The 25,413-nt window shown below is 40.2% G+C and overlaps 1 protein-coding gene across 9 annotated transcripts in view; it reads left to right on the top strand.

Moving 5' to 3' along the window:
- Positions 1 to 25,413, top strand: part of AOPEP (aminopeptidase O (putative)) — a 382,430-nt gene that overhangs the window by 59,364 nt on the left and 297,653 nt on the right. For all 9 annotated transcript variants that reach the window (XR_009532789.1, XR_009532790.1, XM_060101598.1 and 6 more), the window contains one exon: positions 12,241 to 12,407. Coding sequence is in view for 7 of the 9 variants with exons in the window: in XM_060101598.1 (XP_059957581.1) it covers positions 12,241 to 12,407 (167 nt within the window). In the remaining 2 variants the exon portion in view is untranslated. The remainder of the gene's footprint in view (positions 1 to 12,240; positions 12,408 to 25,413) is intronic.

The raw sequence follows: 25,413 nt of genomic DNA, 5'->3' as shown, positions 1-25,413 counted from the left end.
TTACTGTACCTGTCTCTTGGCAGCAATGCCTCCCTGGACTTTGTCAGTTATTATGTAATATGAACCCTCAAACACTGGAAAGATCTGGTTCTGAGGGTGACAGTCAGTCCTGCTGAGTCCACACTTGCCTCTTTGACCATGATTCTAGGTAACTGACACCAAGGAGACTGCTGATTTTTTGTGTGGGGAGAAGGAATTGATGAGGCATCGATGTTCAGAGGGCGGGTATTTAGGCAGTCATTTGTTCTTTTCTTCCTGCCTGTCCTCTAACAGTTGTTCAGGGTTTTTAGAATTTGTGAATTTTCAAATCAAACTTTATTGATTCCTCATTATTCTACCTATTTCTTTGTGCTAATGTACTGCAAAGCAATCCAATAATTATAGCAGATCTTGGTTGGAGGAGTGTTCATCTCTGTGAGCTTGTTTTCAGCGCCTTCTTTTATAGCATTGGACTCCCTTAGTGGAGGCAGTGGTCTCGGTAAATTGCTTACATCTCTCCCCCAACTCAGCCCCCCAAAAACCTTTTAGATTATATTTTTTAAAGCATCACTTTGACTTTGAGCTCTCATTATCCCGTTCCTTGCCTCTAATCTTACCTCCTGCTCTGGTCTCCCTCCCTGCTCAGAATGAGTTTGCTTCCTGTCATTTCTGCTGGAGTCTGAGGCGGCCTTTGGGATAGTGCAGGGGTGGTGCAAATTTACATCAGTACAAAAGCATAGTGACTTATCTATAGAATAACTTATTTGATATTCTTGGGAGTCTGTGAGGGAAAGAAATAGGTGTTCCTACTGTATCTTCATATTTTTTTGAAATTATTGAAGATGGGCTTTTCAGTAAGATTTGACAATATACTGTCTCTGAATTTTAACTAGGAAATTCTAGGTTTTATACTCTCAGATATTTCATTTTTGAGTTAGAATAACGGGAAAGAAGAAACTATCAACAGTATTTAGAAGAAATACTCAGTAATGGCCTCAAACATGACTTTCTTCTCAGTGCTTACTACAAAGAAAGAGATTAGACTTGTGAATTACACTGCATGTAAAGTGTTGAGTAGGAATGAGTTATTGATAAATGCTGGTTTCCTTAAAGAAACTCAGAAGGTCCGTGGGCACATTTTGCTCCTGAAAGTTTGACTTGAATTTACTCTTGATGTCTCCTTTTCTGAAAATTCAGTAAAACACATGATCACAGCAGGAGTTTAAGCTGTATTTTTGGAAGTTTGTGATTATATGTTAGTAAATAAATGGCATTTATGCAGTCTTACAGGGCTAAAAAAATTTTTTTTAATCCTCAAAGATTTTTTTTCTCCTTTTTTTTTCTTTTTTTGGGGGGAATTTTATTACAGTCAAGACAATCTTCCATGAATGGCCACCAAATCTGTAAATTTTCCCACATGCTTAAGAATAAATCTAGGTATATACTGGTAACTGTTTGGATACTGTAAGGACTTAAAATGCCCAAGGATCCCAGGTTACTAGACACAAATAATTGCTTAGTGATATGAGCAAATAGTAATCATCAGGGTTACAGTGCTTTATGAATATAATTGTGTGAAAATGTAAAATTTCCCAATTGTGTGAAAAATATAACTGGTTAGAGCTTACTTCCTTCAAGGCATAGAGTCTACATTTATTAAACTAAAGTAGTGGTTACATTTTTTTTTTTTTTTTTGCGTTGCGCGGGCCTCTCACTGCTGTGGCCTCTCCCGCCGCAGAGCACAGGCTCTGGACGTGCAGGCCCAGAGGCCACGGCCCACGGGCCCAGCCGCTCCGCGGCACATGGGATCCTCCCGGATCGGGGCACGAACCCATGTCCCCTGCATCGGCAGGCGGACCCTCAACCACTGCGCCCCCAAGGAAGCCCAGTGGTTACATTTTTATCCTTGAATGGCAGAATACTATCCATATGCCTACTATAAATTCTTAGTCTGTATGAGAAACTTTTTATTCCCATTTTACAAGTAGGAAAATTGCATAAAGTTACTGAAAGCTCCTAGAAAAATCCATGTGTTAATTGTGAAAGGGAGCTATGTTTCTTACTTTTGATTTTTACCATGTCCCTTATTGTATGCAAAGATTTCAATACATTTAAAAAAACAAATTATATTAGCTTTCAATAAACTTCTATTTTTAAGCAGATACTAGACAGAAACTTAAGAAAAGCTCTAAACTGGTACTTTCAAGTTCCATCAGTGGCTTCTCCCCTTCTCACTCTCATCCTACCCTTTGTTGAGAATAAAACTTGTTATTTTGTTTGATAATATGTAAATAAAGAATCACTTAAGGGGTCAGAGGATCCTAGGATGAAATGTAAAATGTGACAGAACAATCTAGCTATATTAAAAATGTACGAAACAACCTCACTGAAGGGAGTAGAGGAAACAGATACTGACCTAAGTAACTTTAAGGCTAAAGGCAAAAGGAACTGTACATAAATACTGTACTGTAGTTGATATAGTTGTTTCCCATGGGGGTACAGGTTAACAATCCTGGTACCGCTGTATGTGTATCCTGGAATTGAGCAATTTAGTAAATGGATGCAGATGATGGGAGCCAGGTTTCTCACTGCTGAAGTGGGAGACTACAGATGAGCAAGGGGAGGAGGCTAGAATGATCCATGTGGAAATGGATTAGAATTGGAAACATCACTATGAACTCATGTTTAGCACACTATAGATACAGATGGTTGCATATAGAAATAATTATAGATACGGTTGTTTGCAAGTGATAGCATATACACATATATTTCCTTGTTTGTCAGCTGAGTGGGTTTAGAAGCAGTGAGTGTACCCTAGCACCTGGATCTTGGTTTCTAATATATTCTCCAGTAAAGGCACCAGGGCTTCTTGGAGAAACGGCTGGGACTGGGGCAGGCAACATGCAAGATGAAGCTGGAGCATCTATAGTGCCAGAAAATAAGGAAATGCTCAAACAGCAGCAACAAGAACCTGGAATTACGTGTGTCTGTCAAAGTCCAAGGAGCCATCTGAAAGAGCTCCTAATGACTCAAACTGAGCAACAAAATAAAATAGTTTTAATAAAGCAGAAACTAACACACTATTGTAAAGCAATCATACTCCAATAAAGATGTTAAAAAAAAAGTAACAAAACAAAACACAACAAAAAATAGTTTTGGATGATAATCCAAAGTATAAAATAAATATCCATGAGTCCATACTAATATAAAACAGTGATTGACTTAAATAAACAAATGGAGGAGAATGGCCAAATCCATGGTGCAAAAGAAGTCCAAGTCATATAGATACTCTGCCCTTAACGTGGTAGAGCATAACTCCTCACTCCCTAAGTGTGAGCTATTCATAGTGACTTCCTTCCAAAGATGACAGTATGGAAAGGGGGAAAAAGTAAATTTTCATTGGAGAAATCTGACAAACGTGACCTCGGCAAGGAGATCAAAGTTAACATCAACGGTGATGAGTCACATTGATAGTATGTACCCTTGGTATGGTGTGATGAAAATGGCATCTTTGTGATCTTCTTCCCCCAAACCCATAACCCCAGTCTAACCAAGGGAAAAACATGAGATAAATCAGACTTTCAACAAAATACTTGACCAGTACTCCTCAAAACTCTCAAGGCCAACATAAATAAAGTCTTCAGAAACTGTCACAGTCAAGAGAAGCCTAAGGATGATGATTAAAATTAATGTAGTATCCTGGTTCAGAAAAGGGACTTTAGAGAAAAACTAAGGAAATCTGAGTAGTTTAGTTAATATCTGGACTTTAGTTAATAATAATGTGTCAACTGTGACAAATATACTAATGTAAGTTGTAGGGCAAACTGGGTATGGGATATATGGGGACTGTGTTTTATCTTTGTACTTTAAAAAATAAATCTGAAACTGATAAAATAAAAAACTCATTAAAGAATAAACTTCAAATTTGAAAAAAAAAATCATCATCTTTCCATCCTGAAATTCCTCTTTCATAAGAGCTCTCGTCCCATTTTTACCAAGTAGCAATGTTCTCTGGACAAGAACTGAAAATGTATTTGCAGCCATAAAAGAGTATTTCTTTCAATCATTGTCAATCATTTCTTATTCCTCATTGTTATTCTAGTTCTAAAATGAAATAGCTGGAAATATAAAAACTACATTTTCTTACTTTGTTTTAGCCATTGTGGGGTTCTGGCTTCTCTTGAACCTAAGTGCTCTTTCTCGCCTCCATCATTCAGATAACTGGATTTTAGGTGACCTTTAAAAATGACTGATGAAATAACCACATACATAACAATATGATACATGCTTCTTGGAAAAAATGTTTACTTTTGTGTGGTGTGTGAGTATGTGTGCCCTTTGAAAATATTTTGATGAGACCTGGAACAGTCAAGAATGTGTAATGGTGTTCTTGCTAAGCTAGACAGGAAGAGGCCTTAATATCTTTTTGATTCTAGAGCCTCAACATACTTACAAAAAAAAATCTTTAAAAAATGGAAATCTTTATTCAAAGTTTATGTACTTTCTGCATTTTCCTGCCTTTTTTCCATTCCAGTGAATAAAATGTTATTTAAAACCAAAGCATTTTTTTCTGGTAACCCATTCCTTTTTCCCTTTGGATCATTATAATAGTTGTGGAACCAGCCAAGTGGTCTAGGAGATCTTGCTTAAGCTGATGACATCACTGAACATGAGTTGAACGGAGGGGAAATTCAGTTAAACATAGGAAATTTATTTTAAAAACTATAATTATTTGGGTCATTGTTAAAGATAGCTGACTAGGAAAATACATTATAACTTAAAGTGATATTAAAATTTAAAATTTCCTAGATCACTATGATGTTTCTTTGTTTTAGACAAAGCCAAAATGATGTTGGCAAAATACTAAGAAGGGAACGATTTTTTAAAATTACATTTATTGTTCAGCTGTTGGACCAAGGACGATGTAGACCTTTGGAGTATTTTTAGTTTGATATCAAAACCAGATGTTAAAACATGTCCCCTCACCACACACACACACACACAAACACAAAAATAGTTTCATTGTTTTGTATCTTACTATTAAGTTTTTAAATTAGAAGAATGAGCAGAAGATATTTTAGAAGAGATTTCAGGTCTAAAATGAACATTTCTGTAATTAATACCTTTTTTACCCCCTACTTGCATCAAGAAACCAATGTAAAATTCATGAGAACTGAAGGGGAAATACACATTAATACTATAATATCGTTGTACAACTGCAAAGGAGGAATTGATAATCCCAAACATGAAAATGTTTGGAAGTGTTCTTTTTCAGCCTCCTTATCCCCTTGCTGCACTGTCTAGATGGATCTCTGTTTCTCAGAATCCCAGTTGAGTCTTGGGAGAAAAGGCAATGATGGACTGTCTTAATTTAAACAAGTAACAAAAATGACCAACCAAACAACAACAACAAAAAACATGAATCACCAAACATCAACAGAAAATAACAAATCAAAATGCCCTATAACCAAAAGCATGGAGTGTTGAAAAGAATCTAAAAAGTGAGAGCCAAGAGAACTGAGTACTCAGAGCTGGGCTGCCAACTAGCTGTGTGACTTCAGATAAGTCATTTTACATCTCTGGAGCTTAATTTCCTCGTGTGTAAAATGAGAAAATTCCGTGAGAGGATCTCCGAATGTTTTCCATACATGAAATCCTATACTCACAAGGGACTTCCAGATGAAAAGTACTGTCTTTGCCTGTACAAACAGCTTGCGTATTTTGCACCCAAAACACCTCTGTTAAAGAAGAGGTGACTTTCTGACTCAAAGCCACTTTCAGTCCAGTCCATTTTGACCATACACAAAATCTATCCAAGTCAAAGCAGCATTCTCCTTGGACTTGCCATATATGTTTATTATGATTGGTGAGTTACAGTTTTGGTGACTGTGCCATGAAGAAGAATGATAATAAAGAAGGGGTGTGTGTGAGAATGTGTGGGTGTGTGTGTGTGTGTAGGGGTGAAAGAGAGTTGTGGTTGACACTTCCTGTTTTAGTAGTCTGCTCTTGGTTTTTGTGTAACAAGAAAGCAAGAGGGTTGCTTACCTACGATGGAAATTGTAACTTAGGTTTAATGAGAACATGGAGCCATAAAAAAGATCCGGTGCAGGAAGGAGTACAGATGGAAAGGAATTAGAGGAGGCCTGAAGACTTTGTAACTCTGGGGAGTTTATAAAAGAATCTGACCCACTGAGCTGTCACATCTGTGGCCCCCTGGCTTCCAGTGACCAGACCAGTGTGGGAAAACATCCCATCAAGCCACACCCACAGCAACAGGGGGCTCATCACCTCCTACCGGAGCCTGTTGAAGCAGCCCTCTCCCCAGTTGTTGATCTGTGTTAATCAAGTCTCTGAAAACGGGTGATTTTTATGGAAAGTGGTGAAACTTGAAACATTTTTTTAAACTAAAAATAACCCCCTTTCACTCCAACTGCAAAAAGACATGCAGATAGTAAACTGAAAATAAAGAAAATATATGGTTTGAATCTATTCCCTACAAGTTTTATAGATGGCTTTAAAGATAGCTCCTCCTAAAAAGACAAGCAAACATGTTAGTTTAGTTGATATCTTAGTCGATTTGGGCTGCTGTAACAAAATACTGCAGAGCGAATGGTTTATAAACAAGAGAAAATTATTTCTCACAGTTCCAGAGGCTAGAAGTCGGAAATCAGGATGCCAGCGTCGTTAGGTCCTGGTTAAGGCCCTCTTTTGTGTTGCAGACTGCCGACTTCTGGCTGCGGCCTCTCATGGTGGAAGGGGCTAGGAAGGTCGGTCTGGCCTCTTTTATAAAAGCATTAATCTCATTCATGAGGGTTGTGCCCTTATGACCTAAGCACCTCCCAAAGACCCCACCTCCTAATACCATCACTTTGGGCATTAAGATTTCACATATGAATTTGGACGGACACATTCAGACCATAGCAGCATAGTGTATCTTATCCTCACTTGACTACTCTGCATACACACAAACATGTAACAAGAAGCTGAAGTAATTGTTACTCTGACAAGTTCTTCCTCAATTTAGAAGTTCTTGAATGGCAACAAGCCATGGGCCTGCCTGTGACCCCCATCTTACCCTGTTTTCTTTCTGATTTTCAGTGGCCTCCTCCCATTCCCACAACTCCTGTGCAGTTAGTCTGGGCTCTCCAGGGGAGTCTTCCATGCGGGTGGGTATCCCAGGGCATGTAGAACGAGCCCTGGTGAAAGAGAGTTTTCCTTTTCATGTTGGAAGAAATTGTTCAGTTGGGAAATAATGAAGTTATAAACATCAGAATTGCAGGCTGGCGCCTAAACATCTATCCCATAAGCATTTTAGCAACATGGACGAGGTGCAAGGCTGTGCATGTTGAATAAACACAGCTGCATTTCTTTCGGTGATTACATATCCAGATAACTGCAGAGCATGTTTATAAATGCACATAGATTTTCCTCCCCTCTTGGGACACAGGGGTGGGGGGAGGGAGGGGTGGGGAATGTGTGTGTGATAGGAGTCACCTCGTAGAGAGTATGATTTTCAGGAGAGTTTAACTCCATGAAGACCTTATGTCGACCAGTTCTCCACTTTTTGTCGGATGCCCAAAATTCCACCACTAGACCTTTATCCAGGGGTTAAAGCTTTCATCCCTGTGAAAATATAGTGACTTAACTTTAGATTGTTTTAGACGTTTGCACCATGACGTGTGACATGCATAAGAATATCAGATTGTGAAAGCTGAAAAAACCATCGGTTATGAAGTCACTGGCACTCGGTTTGAGTGTGTTGAGGAGGGAGGAGTGAAGCTGCAGTTGAGAAAGAAGAGAAGACCAAGAAGGGAGTAGACTGGGAACATGAAGGGAATCTACATTTTCAAGAAATTTTGCCTAGGATTGTTTTCCTATTTATGAAAACATTCCAATAAGAAAGTGATTCAGTCTTATATCAGACAAGGGTATATTTATGGGTGTGGCTTTTAGACAGATGAATTGATCTATACTTTCAGAGTTATAGCTCTAGAGACCAAGTGGAAAGCTAGAAAGAAAACATATAGACTTTGGCAGAAAGGATGCCCCTGCGCGTCCGGAGCCTGTGCTCCGCAACGGGAGAGGCCACAACAGTGAGAGGCCCGCGTACTGCAAAAAAAAAAAAAAAAAAAAAAAAAGGGAGGGAAAGAGACTTGTGGGGACAGTGGGAGGATTGGAGCTGAGAGCTTCCTGGGGTCTGGCCAGGCAACTAATCCCCTTGGTGGGAGACTTCAGGCGCCGATGCAAAAAGAGCCTTCAAGAGGATGACAGGGGATCAGGACAAAACTCTAGAACAAAATATCTAGAACTAGGCTGTTTAGAGGGGGAAATAATAGAGAACTGGGGAGGAAATGATGGTGATAACACGCTTTTTAAAATCCAGTCAATGGAAGTATTCCCTCCCCACCTCCCTATTTGTGTATGATACCCAGACTCAGATCTGCCTTCAGCCTCAATAACTGACTACTTCATAAAATCATCATTTCTAAATTTTTGAGATAGGTCTAATTTCAGACACTCAGTCCCATTTTTGGACACTATACTGTTTAGGGTTAGGAAATTGAGGTCTCTGTGTCCATACAAGTATCCTTTGCCATATGGTGTGTAAAGCCCTTTCTATGCAAATTAACCAGGTAGGAACTCTCCTTCTCCCTTGTCCCTTCCTGTGACCTGCTTGGCACCCTTAGTTTCTTCTCTTGTTTAATAGCTTCATGATCCATCTTCTCTCTTGAGGCAGAAACCTGAGGAAATTCTGTTATCTATTGCTGCATAACAAATTACCTCAAAACTAAACAGCTTAAAAGAACAAAACTTAAACACAGTTTCTGAGAGTCAGGAATTCAGGAGCAGCTTAACTGGGTTGTTCTGACCCAGGATCTCTTACAGTGTAGCAGTCAGCTGTCTGCCGGGGCCACAGACATCTCAAGGCTTGGCTGGAGCTGGAAGATCCTCTTCCAAACTCACGTGCAAGGTTGTTGACAGGCCTCAGATCCTCACTGACTGTGGGCCAGAGGCCTTCGTTCCTACCACATGGGCTCCTCCATAGACTGCCTGAGTGTCCTCATGACATGGCACCCCCCGCCCTGTCCTGAGGAAGTGATGAGACACAGAGGAAAACCCCTAGAACAAAAGTCACAGATTTTTAAATAATCTGATCTCACAAGTGACATCACTTCTGCCATAGCCATCGGTCACACAGGCCAACCTGATACAGTGTGGGAGGGGACTACACAGGGGTGTGCATACCAGGGACAGGGGTCATTGGGGTCCATCTTGGAAGTTGGTTACCTCAGAGAGGCCTTCTGTTCCTTCTCCTTCAGCAAATCACTATGTCTTTCTGATTCTTCCTCTGCAGTGTTTCTCACATATGACCTCATCTCACATCTGATTGTTTCTTCTGGAAAGAGGTATGGAGGCTGATGGAGGAAGCCTTGGGGACCACATACCTAAGGGCACAGGTGGAATGCATAATAATATACCAGCATGGGGCTTCCCTGGTGGCGCAGTTGTTGAGAGTCCGCCTGCCGATGTAGGGGACATGGGTTCGTGCCCCGGTCCGGGAAGATCCCACATGCCGCGGAGAGGCTGGGCCCATGAGCCATGGCCGCTGAGCCTGCACGTCCGGAGCCTGTGCTCCGCAACGGGAGAGGCCACAACAGTGAGAGTCCCGCGTACCGCAAAAAAAATAAAAATAAAAAGATAATAATATATCAGCATGACCTCCAACCCAAGCTTACCGGGAGAAGGAGAGCAAACATCTGGGCAAGCCAGTCTTTTGGGGAGGATTTGCTCCCTGTGCAGGGAAGGGAAGACCTGTAACACCAGAGTCACCCGAGGGAAATGAGATGGTGCGTGCAAAAGCAAAAGAGCACAGATACTTTCAGACTTGGCCTAAGTACCCTAGGACTTAGGACCATAATATGGGGTCAGCTTCCCCTGTGCATGAGGCAGAGAAAGTCGTAGGCGATCTCTAGGCAAGGGCCTCCCACTTCCCTGTGAGCGTCACAAATAGGTTTATCTCCACAAGTCTACTTATACTGGAAGTGGATTCCTAAAGCTCATGAGCTGAGTAAAATTGTGGGGTCCATTCTGCTTCAGTGAGAAAGAAAGTCTTGATTCTCAATGGCTGCCATTGTCAGAGGAAGAGGAGTTATACCTGCCATTTGGCCGGTGGCAATATACTCCGTTTCCACTGACCATACGTTTCGTCTTGGGATCCTTCCCTAAGATGGGCCTTTTGGGAAAAAACAGGTGGAATTTTCAGAACTTGAGCTGCTAAAGCATCCCCCCCACCCCACCCCAGGCAACCACAACCAGCAGCCCTGCCTAGGAGGAGGTGGCTTTAGGTGACTTCGTCATTAGATTCTCAAACAACCTGAAGTTGGGCAGTTAACTAAGGCTAAGTCAATTAACCAAGGATCCAAGGGGACCAGGGTGGGAGCTCAGCACTCACTGAAATCGATGGGGGATTCTGGGCCTTCCATGAAAATTTGCCTTTGTTCTTGTATCTATGTTTCTGGGACATAATCATAGGTTTATGGACCAGAACAGACAATAGAAGTCACATACCTGCCCCCCATCCCCATTTTGCATATGACTCAGAGAGGTCAGGGGACTTTTCCATAGCCATTTAATGAGTTGATAACCCAGCCAGGACTAAAGTCTTCTGAATTTCTGATCTTCTTTCCCTGCCTCATGTCAATTCTATGAGTTATCACAACATATACACTTCTAGGAGGTAGACTGCCTGTTTGCTCTAAGGTCCATTTCCTGCTCTTATTATGATCTTCTCTGAATGACAAGGAACCTCATTTCTCAGGCTGCCTTGTCTTCTGGCTTCCTGTCAGGTTTGGCCAATGTGGAGCAGTGATGGAACATTTGAGAGTTGGCGAGAAACAAGGTATTTCCTCCCCTCTTTCTACTTCTTTTGGCATCTCCATCAATGACTGAGTCTCCCTGGTCCCAGCACCCATTGGACATTCCCCACTGTGACTATGGCTTCTGTCAAATGACCCTGTAACACCCAGTAACAGTAGCTCCTCCAACCTGTGGAGTCACAGCTCCTTACCACTGTGGCTAATCTCTGAGTTGCCTCACTCTCCCCTGTTTGGCTTCTCAGCACTTCTATTACTTGTATGACCAATTCCCTATATTAAATTACCTCTGTTTATTAAGTCCTAGACTGGTTTCCTTTTTCCTTTCTGGACCCTGACTGATGGAGTGGGGCCATCATTCTGTGTGTTCTTGCTCACTGTAAGAACACAATAAATGTTCAGTCATAACAATGTTAACTAAAAAGGAAAACAAGTTTATGCAAGAGAGGTAATGCTCTGCTCTATTATTTACTCTATAAATCAAACTGATTAAAACTATATCATATTTGCCATAACTCCTGAAAAGCAAAAAGTAGGAACATTTTCCTAAGACATCTTCCTGAGGGTCAGGCTGTACCTTCTCCTCTGTGGTGTTAAAAGAATAGATTTCTTTGATCTCATAGATTTTTTTTCCATTTCTGTCTGTCACTTAATCATGGAAGGGATTGTTCTTGGTATGTGTGGGTTTGTGTTTTTTAACTGTAGCAGAATGAGCCCTAATGTCATCCCGTTGGTTTCCTACACTTGCTTTGGTAACAACTCTGCACTTGGCCTTCCCGTCACAAGCCTGGTTGTTGTGACCTACAGTCCTGTTGATATGCCAACCCCTGTTCTTGGCCTCCACACAAGGATTCCCACAAGGGTTCCATTTGAGATGGTGGTTGCCAAGATTGGGGGTATCTGTCCGCCAGCACTGGATTTGAGACCACCAGCTTGTTTTTTCTTAAGTATTAATATCTCAGTGATTGCTGAACATATTTTCTTTTCCAGAATATTTTCCAAAAATTTTTAAGAATCTCTAAAACTTTTTTCTTTCGAAGGCCTAAGGGCCTAAAGGGAGGGGCAAGGTTAATGTAAACTTTAATTTGGCAGACTAGTATTTAAAACTTTATCCAAAAAAATATTTTTCCCCTTAAAAAACAAACAAACACACAAACAAAAAACTCTCTTTACATGTTTAAGTAATTCATTTGGGAGAAATTACCACTCAGCTCTTCACACAGCCCTTGGCAGTTTCAGTTCAAGATGCTCTGAAACCAGTCAACTACAAAGTCTCAGATATTTTCTCTTTGAAAGCTCAACTTAACCTTTGCTACCATGGTGGTGAGAAAAGTGACAACTCATTTTAAAGATTCTCCCCCTTTGTTTCTTTGTCTTTCTTCTGCAGGCCATGTGTTTATACTACGGGATCGCCCATAAACAACAGGGCCCTTTTTCCATGCCAGGAGCCACCCGTTGCCATGTCAACATGGCAGGCTACAGTTCGAGCAGCTGCCTCTTTTGTTGTTTTAATGAGTGGGGAAAATTCTGCCAAGCCAACACAGCTTCGGGAAGGTACTGTACATGTGTTCTGTGCTTCTTTATGTATTGCACACATGCTGGACCCAGCAACCCAATACACAGTGTTTTTCTCCACTTTAAAAGAGCTCCTTTATTAGCTGGGTTGAACTGAACATACTATAAAACATCCTGTCAGAGAAAACAGCCCGGGATGGGGAGAGGCGCTTGGGAGCCTAGGCATGGCATGTGGGGCTCTTCATGCCAGAGTTATCAATTCCTAGATTATTAAAGCAGTTGCTTTCAGCTGATGGTTTGTGGGCCGTACGTGGGTGCTCTTGGTTGAAGACTTTCTGGGCAGGCAAGTGTGTCATGGAAACACCATTATAGTAGAGTTATCTGTGGTTTGGTCATGGAGGCTGTATAGGGTTATTCATTATTCTGAGCGATAGTGCTCCTGTTGGCTGGCCCACTGGAGTCATCCTAGTATTACATCTGTTCTGTACACTATTTGGCCGTGAAGTTTTGTTTTGTTTTTTTAATTAATTAATTAATTAATTTTATTTTTGGCTGTGTTGGGTCCTCGTTGCTGCGCACGGGCTTTCTTTTAGTTGCAGTGAGCAGGGACTACTCTTTGTTGCAGCGCGCGGGCTTCTCATTGCGGTGGCTTCTCTTGTTGCAGAGCACGGGCTCTAGGCACAAGGGCTTCAGTAGCTGTGGAGCACGGGCTCAGTAGGTGTGGCAAGCAGGCTCTAGAGTGCATGCTTCAGTAGTTGTGGCCCCCTGGCTTAGTTGCTCCATGGCATGTGGGATCTTCCCAGACCAGAGATCAAACCCGTGTCCCCTGCACTGACAGGCGGATTCTTAACCACTGCGCCACCAGGGAAGCCCTGGCCATGAAGTTTTGAACCAAAGGTGTATAAGAAAGATGGAAGGCAAGTGCTAATGCATCATCAAGGTTTTGACTTCGAATTTCTTGCTTATTGCAAAAATTAACACTTTCAGTTGAGATCCTGGGCATGTTGATGCCAGGTAAAATTTTTGTAATTGTAATATTTCTTTATTTAAAATATGGTGTCTCCTTCCACTATTTATTATAGAGACTTATACAAAAAAGTAAAAGTAATAAAATTAAATAATTTTAACCAAAATGGTTGCTAACATTTTGTTGCATTTCCCTCTGGTATTTAAAATCTCTCTATAGGGACTTCCCTGGTGGCGCAGTGGTTAAGAATCCGCCTGCCAATGCAGGGGACATGGGTTCGAGCCCTGGTCTGGGAAGATCCCACATGCCATGGAGCAGCTAAGCCCATGCTCCACAACTACTGAGTCTGTGCTCTAGAGCCTGCGAGCCACAACTACTGAGCCCACGTGCCACAACTACTGAAGCCCGTGCGCCTAGAGCCCGTGCTCTGCAACAAGAGAAGCCACTGCAATGAGAAGCCCATGCACCGCAACGAAGAGTAGCTCCTGCTCGCCACAGTTAGGCCTGGGCACCATCAACGAAGACCCAATGCAGCCAAAAATAAATAAATAAATAAATGTATTAAAAAAAGAAAAAACATCTCTCTCTATAGTACATATTATCATTTAAAAATTGTCATCATAGCATATAACAGTTCTGTATTCTACTTTTTTCACTTATATCTTGCTTGTCTTTCAGGTCATTAAGTATTTTTCAAGTTGATAATTTTAATGTCTGCATAATATTTTATTGTATGAATATATCAGATTTTACTTAACATTTCCGTTATTGGACATTTTTATTGTTTCCAGGGTTTTTTCTTACTATAAATAAAGTTGCATTAAATTCCTGGGGAGATAGTTTGTATAAAATTAGAATTACTTAGTCAAAAGTTTTGAACCTGTTTAAGGCTGTTGATACATATCTCAAGTTGTTTTTCAGAAAGGTTGTACCAATTTACATATCCATCAGTAGTTATGAAGGTCTCCTTTTCCTTGGCGTTTCACCCATCTGATAGGCAAGAGAAGGCCTCTCTTTAATTTAGATCACTTCAATTATCAATGAGGTTTCATACATCCTTATATGTTTCTTAACCATTTTCATTTCCTATTTGTTTATTTCCTTTGCTCATTTTTATATTGAGGTGTTAGTGAGGTTTCCAAAAGTTTGTTTTGTCTTCTAATTTGATTGGATCTTTAAAAAATAAAGATACTGGAACTTCCAGGTTAGTGAACATGTGGAGATGTGGGGAGAATTGTGTACCTGGAGACGGCATGGAAGTTCCGTGCTCCTTCTCCTGTACCTTGCCCTGTGCATCTCTTCCATCTGGCTGTTCCTGAGTTGACTGTCCACTCATCATCAAACCCAGCAGAAAAGTATGCAGGTCTGTTTCTTCGGGCCTTCATTTCCTGTGGAGGCTCCCGTGTCACATAAGACTTACATTACATAAATCTGTAAGCTATTCTCCTGTTTAAAAAATATATAAAATAAAATAGAGATATTAATCTCTTATATTTTTGGAAAGTATTTTTCTCAGTTTTTAGTATACCTTTTAATTTTATATAATATTTCTAATCTATAGGAGATTTTAAATTTTATGTAATCAAATATGTTAGGTTCCTCTTGGGAAGTCTTTCTTTGCTCTACGATTCACCTGTTTTGTTCTAATATTTTTATTTAATTTTTATTTATTTATTTATTTTTGTAATTTCACTCTTTAATCTGTTTGTAGTTTATTCTGGTCAGGGTTGTGAAATGAGGACTAAACATTTTTGTCTTCGAATAGGAAACCGGTTATCCAAGATCATTTATTGAATCTTTTCTGATTTGTGATGTCTTCTTCATAAAAAAACTAGATTTACACATGTAATAAAGTCTTCAATGAATGTTTACTTGATTCTCAAAGTCAAAACAAAACAAATCATACATTTTAAAATTTCATTTTAAAAAATAAGCCACGTTTACATGGTTCATTTACAAATGAGCAAAGGGCAAAAAAATTTACAATAAGTCTCCTTTTTACTCCTAATTCCCAGCTACTCAGTAACCCTTCCCCAAGGCAACCAAGGTCACCAGTTTCCTTTGTATAGTATATTTTTTCCTCTTTTGTTGCACAAATCATAACATGCTATACACTTTTTTGTATTGTGCTTCCCTCTTTAGAATAAGTTTATCTTATAGATAATTTCGTATCTGACCATGAAGAGCTTCCTCAATATTTTTATGACTATAGAGTATTCCATAAATGGATGTTTCACAATTTAGTTAACCAATAGCTCTTAACTTCATTCTATATCAAATAAAGAATTTAATGGGCATTTACTTCTATCAACTTCCCTCACCCACATTCTCCAGTTTTAATAAATACAGTTTGGGATTTGCGACTCATATTTCTCTATATTTTGTTTTTGTATTATATCTTCTTTTCTAGGAATTACCATTGTTTTACATTTTCATCCAGTTTCAAATTATATTTTTATATTTGCAATAAGTATTTAGACTTTCTTTACTCTTGATCTCTTAAGTCTGAGTCATCTCCTAGTCAGCTGGGAAATGGCTTCGGTGTTTGTTTTTTTTTCCTTCCTAGAAGGATGGGTATGTGGTATATTTTCTGAGCCCTCCCATTTTTAGGTGAGCTTTTTGTTGTGTTTACTTATGAACAATCCTTGGCTAGGTATTAAATTCTTACTTCTTTCCCCTCTTAAACGACTGTAAATGTTTTCATTACCATATCTTACTTAGTATTTCAGAGGAGAAATGTGATATCATTTAAAAAAAATTCTTTGAAAGTAGTCGGATTTTTCTGCCTACAGGCTCATAGAATTAAAAAATTTATTTATGTAATTCAAAACTTTCTAGAATGGAGCTGGTTGTGGGTACCTTGGTTTTTAATCAACTTAATTACAGTATAATTTATGTATAATGAAATGCACACAGTTCGTCTTGTTCAATGGTGTTTGACAAAAAAATGCATCTATGTAATTAATCAGCACCCCTATGAAGATGTAGAACATTTCTATTACCCTAGAAATTCCCTTGTGCCTTTGCCATCCCTCCTTAAGTGAGTCTTCCCTAACCCCACTCCAGTCAACCACTGATCTGATTTCCATATCTACAGATTAGTTTTACCTCTCCTAAACATTCATATAAATGGCATCATTCGTGTGTACTCTTTTGTGTCTGGCTTCTTTTGCTCAGCATGAGACGTACCCATATTGTTGTGGATATCAATAGTTTATTCTGTGAGTAAACTAGTTTGTTTATCCACTCATCTGTTGATGGACATTTAAATTTTGAGGGGGCATTACAAAAAATATTCTGTGAACATTCATGTGTAAGCCTTTTTGTGGACAAAGGTTTTAATTTCTCTTGGATAGATACCTAAGAGTGGAATTGCTGGGTCAGAGAAGTTAACTTTGTATCTGGCAAACTATTTCCAAAGTGATTCAATCATTTTATATTCCAACAGCAGTGTATGAGTCCAGTAGCTGTGCATCCTTGCAAACACTTGATGTCAGTCCTTTTAATTTTAGCCCTCCAACTGGGGTGAAATACTATCTTGTGGTTTTAATTTGCATTTCTCTGATAACTAATGATGGTGAGCAACTTTCATGCCCTTATTGTACGTTCTTATGTCTGCCTTTGAAAAGTGTCTCTTCAAGTCATTTGCCCATTTATTTAATATGGTTTTTTTGGTTGTTGTATTGTTAGACTGTAAGAATACTTTATATATACTCTAGATGCTAGCCTTTTGCCAGATATGTGTCACAAATATATTCTCTAGACTCTAGATTCTAGCCTTTTGCCAGATATGTGTCACAAATATATTCTCCCCGACTGTATGGCTTGCCTTTTCATATTTTATTTACACTTTATACCACTGAGTTTCCATGGAGACATTTTATTCTTTAGTAATTCCATTATAGATTGTTATTGTAACAACCCTTGCAATTCTTCCTTATCTTTTTTGTTACTTTGTTGTCTTTTGATCTCAGTCTGTTACACTGTTTCAGCCTGTTGTCCTCTCATGGCTTTTTACCATTTTTTCATAGAAGTTTTATCTTCTTGTATCATAATGGGAATGCCAGTTTTCTAAACTTGTTTTGGTTTCTGTAGTAAATTCATTTCTGAGGCTTGTTCTTCCTCTGAGTCCTTAGAACAATGTTTTCTTTTACCTTTATCCTGCAGTATTTTTTCCTGTCATGTTCATGGCTTTCCTCTCTCGTGTGTTTCAACAGACAGGATAATGTCTGAGGATTTCCCTTAGCTCCATTCACTGTCCACTTGTGTGCTGCCTGAAATCCTCTCTCTGTTCAACAGATGAAAAGTTACTGAGGCACACCGCTCTTCTATCCAGGTTTTGGTGTCTCGTGAATTGTCTGGTGAAGTTCTTTGGGACTCACACAGCATCTTTTTAACCCTCCCTGCTTGTTTCCCTGACACGCTGAACTGATTGAGTAAATGAAACACTACAGTCTCAAGCAGGCACTGATACCTGGACTCCTCCAGCCTCCAGTTCTGGCTTACTTGTGATGATAACTACACTTCCCAAGATGCGATGTGGCTCTCCCTACCCCCACCTCACCAAGCCTACATGCTTTCTCATTCATGGTTTGGTCCTGCAGTTCAGATGTAAAAGCTTGTGTTTGGCAGTGTTTCTCAAACTTGAGCATTATTTTTCTTGTCAGAGGGAAAAAACCTCATGATTCACCAGGGATGACTGAAGTTATTTGTATTAGAATGATATCTTTAAAACTATAAATGTATGCTTATTTACAAAAACAGGCAGTAGACTGGATTTGGCCAGGGGGCTGGATTATCCAGATATAAATAAATCCTGCCAAACAATTTTGTATTCCTATACTCTTACACATCTAAAACACCAAAAATAAAGTCTAAATTAAATGCAGACCAAACCATTAAATCAATGAAATTCAAATGGACAACTTCAGTTTATTGTAAAAGATTATTATTTTCCTGAAATGAAGCTGCCCCTTACAATATGAATGTGGTGCTGACAGCTCCATGAAGGTTCTCTTGAGGTCGTTGTGCCTGTTCTACCCTGAGCCACGTGATGATCTTATCCTCCACCACTTTTCTTCCATATGCTGTAAAGCTTTTGCTTACACAGCATGCCGTGATGTCATTTAGCCTTTACTCACCAAAAGCATCATTCTTATGTTCTTTTCTCATTATCTCTCAATAATTAAAGCAGTGCTACATGTCCCTGTGCAATCATATACACTACTGCAGATGTGAACTCTGAAACTGTTTGTCAGGACTCATTTGTATCTGGATAATCCAGCCCTTTGGCCAAATCCAGTCTACTGCCTGTTTTTGTAAATAAAGTTTTATTGAAATACAACCATTGTCTATGGCTGATTTGGTGCTGCAATGGCAGAGTTAAACAGTTGCAACAAAGACTGCATAGCCTGCAAAGGCTAAAATATTTACTAACTAGCCCTTTACAGAAAAAAGTCTTCTGATCCTTTCAACATCTGTCTGTTTACCTATCTATTTGAAGATTACCATCAAAAATTAAAACAAGAATTGACTTTAACATTTTCATGGAAAATGTTCATACCTCCAACAGTGTATCTGTGGATTTTTTTTTTCCGAATTTCCAATTCAGGGCATAGTTTTAATAAAGTAGATGCTAATTGAGATTTGCTTATATACAACTTTATATGATACCATAGAGCAGACTTTACCAATTCAGACTGAGAGAGGCTAGAGCTACACCAGAAGAAAGAACTTTATGCTAATACTGCATGCCTCCTGCAGCCCACAGCTGGGGTTTATCAGAGGACAATCAGGCAAGAGTATTAACAATGCTCTTTGCCAGGCCCAAAATGGCTGTTCAGAGGATGGAATAATATCTCCAAATGTGTCTGCACTCCTTAGAGAAAAAGGGTATGTGGATACAAGATGCTACTACCTTTCCAAGTCATGTTTTCTAGACTGGTAGATTGGTCTCATAGGACCTCCACTCTGTTGTGCACAGTGCCCTTTAAAGCAAAGAGCTATCATTGAAAACATGAGCAGCAAAACCCAACCCGCAAGTCACAGTTTCCATCACAGTGACACGTCAACGTGATTAGTACATTTGCCAGGCACCAGCTGATTTCCCGAAAGAAGAAAAGCACCTGGGAGCAGCATAATGTAATGAGGCAGATAATAGCGACAGAAATGATAACAACCCTTGGGCAGGGGACGGAAATCAGACGATGGACCTCCGAGTTCTCACTACATGAGGGAAATCATTCCTCCTGGCTATTTTTAAGAAGAAGGCTAATGGTTTAGACGGTAGTGTGATGACCATCATAAGAATCTTAGTAGCTGAGAAATCACTATCCTTTTTCTCAATAAGGCTAAGTCAAGGCCATAGATTTAGATTGACTTATTTAGCTCCTTTATTATATAACTTCCCCAGCATCATGTCATTTGGGCAGACAGAAATGTTAGCCTGTGCGTTATTGTCAGCCTATATTCCCTACCAAAATGTAGCTAAACTATTAAGCACAGAGACCCAATGTCCAGTACAGTGTTTTGTATATAACAGGTGCTCAATACCTATTTGTTGAATAAATGTGTTCTCTGTTATCAGACAGAAGTAATAGGTTCATGGAAGAAGCATTTAAAATCACTACTGATAGTAACAAAAGTGATTTCAGGGTCATTCCTTTAGTTTTGCTTCTGATTAGAGTTTATGCCTTTTCTCCAGACTCAGTATATTTTATTTTATTATTTATTTATTTATTTTGCGGTACGTGGGCCTCTCACTGCTGTGGCCTCTCTCATTGTGGAGCACAGGCTCCAGACTTGCAGGCTTAGGGGCCATGGCTCACGGGCCCAGCCGCTGCGCGGCATGTGGGATCCTCCTGGACTGGGGCTCGAACCCGTGTCCCCTGCATCGGCAGGCGGACTCCCAACCACTGTGCCACCAGGGAAGCCCGGGGCTCAGTATATTTAAAAAAGAAAAAATTGGTGTAGTACATTCTTATTTCCCCCACTTTGGTAATTTTGTTGTTGTTGTTTAATTTTGTTTTATTTTCACAGAGTCTAATTTAGTGTCTACTTCCTAGAAAATTAAAACATTCCACTTATATTTTTCATGGAAAGCCTCAAGTAAATGAACAAGACTGACTAATTTAAGGTCCTTCCAAATATAGGAGAAAAAACATATGAACAAGTGAAAGGTGTTAAAAACTATTTGTGCCTCTGCTTAGGATCTGATTTCATTTTTCTATGCAAAAGTAAGAGACTGTAGACATTACCTCATCCTGGGCAAAATGCTACTCTCAGGCCTGCCCAACTGACCAGCTCCCTGACATTCTCTCTCTTGATTTCGTGTGGGAAATTCCAGGGAAAAGCCAAGATTTCAGGGTTCGGACCCTCCTGTGTGCAATTGAAAGCCAACTTTTCTTTCCTCTTGATGGCTCAAAATGAGCAATACTACTATTTAGACTGCTTCCACAGTATGAGACTAGGAATTACGTATAAGGAAATGGTAAATTAAAAGACATTAGGAATGGTTATGATTAAGTGTTTTCACAAAGAGAGAATGCAAAGTAGAGAGAGCTCCTTGTTTCTTGAACTGAGGAAACTTTATTCTGGGCTAGTATACATACATGTGTTTCAAGGGGTAGGAGTACATAGTGAATGCATCTTTTCTCTTTAGAAAGCTACTGTTGATTGATGACTGTGTTCTGCTCTGTTACATCCTTCATAAGGTCTCACATAATGCCTTGCACTTTCTAAATCTTTGTCAGTTCATTCTTTTGTTTGTGATTTGCTTTTTGTCTAGTTCTTGCTTGCCCTCCTAGAGTTGCACTTGCCATATTTGGCAAACGGGGAAGTCATCGTGCTTTCTTTTGGATAAGGATGATTCCGGCAGGCGTGTGTATACCCATTCTTGTTGCTATGGATTTTTTTTTTAATTTATTTTTGGCTGTGTTGGGTCTTCGCTGCTGTGTACGGGCTTTCTCTAGTTGCGGCGAGCAGGGGCTACTCTTCGTTGCAGTGTGCGGGCTTCTCATTGCGGTGGCTTCTCATTGCGGAGTACGTGCGGGCTCTAAGCGCGCAGGCTTCAGTAGTTGTGGCTCACGGGCTCTAGAGCACAGGCTCAGTAGTTGTGGCGCACGGGCTTGGTTGCTCCTTGGCATGTGGGATCTTCCCGGACCAGGGCTTGAACCCGTGTCCCCTGCATTGGCAGGTGGATTATCAACCACTGAGCCACCAGGAAAGGCCCCTGGATTTTTGTTTTAGGCTTGACATTCATGAATTTTCTCAAGTGAGTAAAGTAGTAAAGCACACTTGTGACCATCTGGCACAGAATGATTTGGTGTCCAGTTTGTTGATCCACTTTGTATTTAAGTTTAAGGGGAACTAGGTTATCCACAGTGTAGGGCAGAGTGCAGGTGAGACTTGGCATAACAAGCCTGGTGAAATGTATTCCTTTAGGTATTCCATTAGCCACGAGGGAAAACCTCCAAACCTGTGGAGGTGCTTGTGTTCTGGGTTCAGTAGGTGGCACTCTTCTACCTGGTTCACGAGAATGAGCTTGAAGGTCATTCTCTCCTGGGTCTCCTGTGCCATAAGCAGTACCATGTTGCCAGGAAAGGAAACCTGAAGCCTTGCCGGGTGGCATCAGTGCCTGAGAAGTGGTGGCATGACCTGGCACATGGCCCTGGTCAGGCAGTGCTGGTGCATACCAGCCCAGGGCGTCTTACTGTCTCCTTTGTTCTGGTGCCAGTTCTCGCCCTTGAGCAACAGCGGAAAAGGAATAACAAAAGACAGTCATGCCATGGGTATTCAGGAGGGTGGTACTAGCTCATAAAACCAGAACGTGTAGACTCAGCATCTAAAGAGTAGTGAAAGAAAAAAGCTGGGGTTTGCTGAAAGCCCCAAGCACTAGAGAAAGAAGCCGAAAGAAGAAGAGCAACCCAAACTGGGAGCTTTACCTATCTTGTTAGGTATCTATTATATTTATTATAATAAATATATAAAAATATATAATAAAAACATTTCATATAGTGTGTCTACATACACTTATAAATTCATAGTCCTATACATACATGCTCTTATATATACCATCAAGCATTTTAAATTTGTAATACGAAGATGTTCCAAAATAATGAAGTAGCTTGACATATGGACTAGTTTGGGCAGGAAGTTCTGAAATTAAGAATAGTGGCTAGAGAAAGAAACAAGCTTGAGGTAGGAAGGAAGCAGGCACTACAGAAGAACTGAGTAAAGAAATATATGTAAATAAAAGCACGTATCAATTTGGTGTTTCCAATTGCTTCATGCTGTTTGTCTAACCTACAGTGGAAGAGTTTAAAAGATAAAGTGGATGCTTTAAATAGGGAGAATTTAAGTACCTGTTTTAATTTTCAGTGAAACAATAACTCTTTAAAAACAAGAAATTTTGTGAGATGCTTAACTTTGCAAAGATAAATCATCTGCTTTTGCCTCTGTGGAAGCAGAGTGTTTGTGTGTGGTGTGGCAGTGCCTTTAGTGTGAGTTGAGTGAGTATGTCCAAGACTCCCCTAAGAATAGTACAATGATGTTCTATAAATTTTGTATTTAAGTTACTATTAGCAGGCATGATTGATGTGTAGAAATAACTACGGTATCTTGATTTTTTCCCCTTAATTCTTTTTTCTTTTTGTAAGAACAATTTCCTCAAATAATTAGCAAAGTTTCTCACAGGTTTAGCATAAAAAGTTCTCTCTCCTCCCATGAATGGAATACTCCATCATGTTCTTCCTTTCTTCCTCTCCACTTTTCCTCCCCTGAAAGATAGAATCTTCAAGACAATTCATAAGACAGTTTTTTAGAATAGTATATGAAGAAAATAATTAAGGTAATTGTTTTAACACTCTCTAGTTATAAGGATTTTCAAAACTTACAATTTGAAAAATTACCCATCTCAAATTCTGATCGTACTTGCAAAACACACAATCATCTTTAAGGAAAATTTCAGTCCTGTTTTGAAGATGAAAATGTCTATTTGGATCCTGTAGCAGCTGCTAGCACAATTATAAGAACAATATTTGTTATATCTGTCTTACTAGGGAGACAATTGAAGTATAAGAATTTTCTCTTCTAAACACGTTCCAATTAGAGGAGGTGGCGTAGAGGCTTTCAGGAACTTTATGAGGAGGCCCAGAAGGGAGGCGAACTGGTGGCTGCTCAAGCCTGCAGTTAGGGAGCGCCTCTTCCTCTGGGCCCCTTCCTACCGCCCCTCTCCCCGTGCATCTTGCTAATGAATCCTGGCCTGGCCGTGAAATCATCTGCAGAGGAAAAACTCTGGGTTAATTCAAGCACAGGATGTTCTCTTTGCTTTGCAGCTGGTGTAGCAAGGGAGTCTAGGGCAAGTGGATTGAATCAAAAAGGAAAATGAAGGCATTCACTGTCTATTTCATCGAGGATGGCTCATTTAAAGTAAACACCATTTAAATAGTCTCCAAATGGCCCATTCTATATGAAGTCATACAGGATGCCCCCTTTGGGCTGTCATTCTCCTTTAAATGGATCGCTTTGTGTGCACAGTGTTTTAATGCCATTCAACCTTAAACCCCATATGTGGGCCTCATCGGGCCACAGGCTTCAGTGCACATGTGGCAGCCATACCTTCGACATTCTTAGTCTCTGCCTCCAGAAAGTCAGCCCAAGCAACAGGGGGAAGCAGCTGTAAAGATGACAGCAGTTAACATTTCTTCCCCACTTACTATGTGCCAATTACTATGCCTAGAGATTCCCATCAATATATATGTTATCTAACTGAATCCTCACATAATGCTGTGAGGTAGAGACTGTGATTATTCCCTCGTTATAGATGAGGAATCTGATGCATGGAGAGATTAAACAATGTGCCCAGACTGGTAAGTGTGGATCAGGGAATTGAACCCTTGCAATCAGATTCCAGAGCTGGAACTCAGTCAGTGGATATATTCAAGAGAAATAAACTCTCGTCAATTCTCCTTGCAAGGTCGCCTTACCCCAAACAATAGATAATCCAGAAATTATTTCTCTTTGTCTTTGGAATGCACACTCTGCTTTCTGGGGGCAGTATTCCCACCTTGTTATTTGCATTTTTTTGCAGTCTGGTTTGAGGTGAGGTCAGCTATTCCCTGAGCAGCTACCTCCCTGTAGCAGTGGGCTGTCTTCATGCAAGATTGGACTCAGTGGAATAATCCGTGAACAGACAACCGAAAAGAGACTTTGCTACCAAATGAGGATACTAGACAGGCCCTCATAGTAATCAACTAGCAAGAGCCTCCCCAGAGCCCTGGAAGCATTCAGTTGTCACAGCACTGGCTCCAGATTTACCCAGGGTCAGGCAAGAAGCCCACTGGACTGGATCTTTGAGAAGCTTCTGAGAAGAGTCCAGCTAGGGTCTTTGGGAAGTGGGTTCCTGGCCAGTTCTTATGTGGCCCAGCCTAGTGATGATCTGCCCCTATTTGACTTGCTTGGTAGCCTAGAAAACTTTACTTTGAAAGCCTGAAGTATGAAACAATTTCTTCCATATGAGCTCCACTAAGTAGAGAAATCTAAAAATATAAAAAGTCTTGAGGGCTGTATAGGAGAAAATCATTTTGAACATTTAGAATATGGGTTTGGGGGATGTTTTCAACACATTTCCCCCTCAAATCCTTTTCTTTCTATTATTTAACTTCCTGAGAAGACTGTGGAGAGAGCATGGCAGTTCTAAAATACTTTTGCTGGACTTGACTCAGCTTCTGTTATCACTTTTGCTATCTCACTCCCAAACTCTAGGTCATTTTAAGGTTTCTGACTTTTTTTAATTGCTAATCTCATTCCAGTCCCCTGCCACACCCCTCTGTGGCTTTCAGTGCCCTCTCCACATCACCTTGAGGGTACAGACATTCTGATAAAGGTGCTGGGACATGGTGTGATTGGGCACTCTGTGTGGATTCTCCATGACCATGTGCAGGCACCTAACAGATACCTCTTATTCCATTAGCAGTGTTCTTTCTTGAAAGTAGTTTCAATTCCTGCTATTTCCACAAGTCTCATCTTGTCCCTGTGCTAGATGGATGGTACAAGAACTAGAGGGGCAGCAAAAAAACA

This window comes from Mesoplodon densirostris, chromosome 6 (genome assembly GCF_025265405.1).
Source record: "Mesoplodon densirostris isolate mMesDen1 chromosome 6, mMesDen1 primary haplotype, whole genome shotgun sequence".
In the NCBI taxonomy this organism is placed as follows: Eukaryota; Metazoa; Chordata; class Mammalia; order Artiodactyla; family Ziphiidae; genus Mesoplodon; species Mesoplodon densirostris.
The sequence above is the reverse complement of the archived record's forward strand: the minus strand, read 5'-3'. Positions and strand labels throughout refer to the sequence as shown.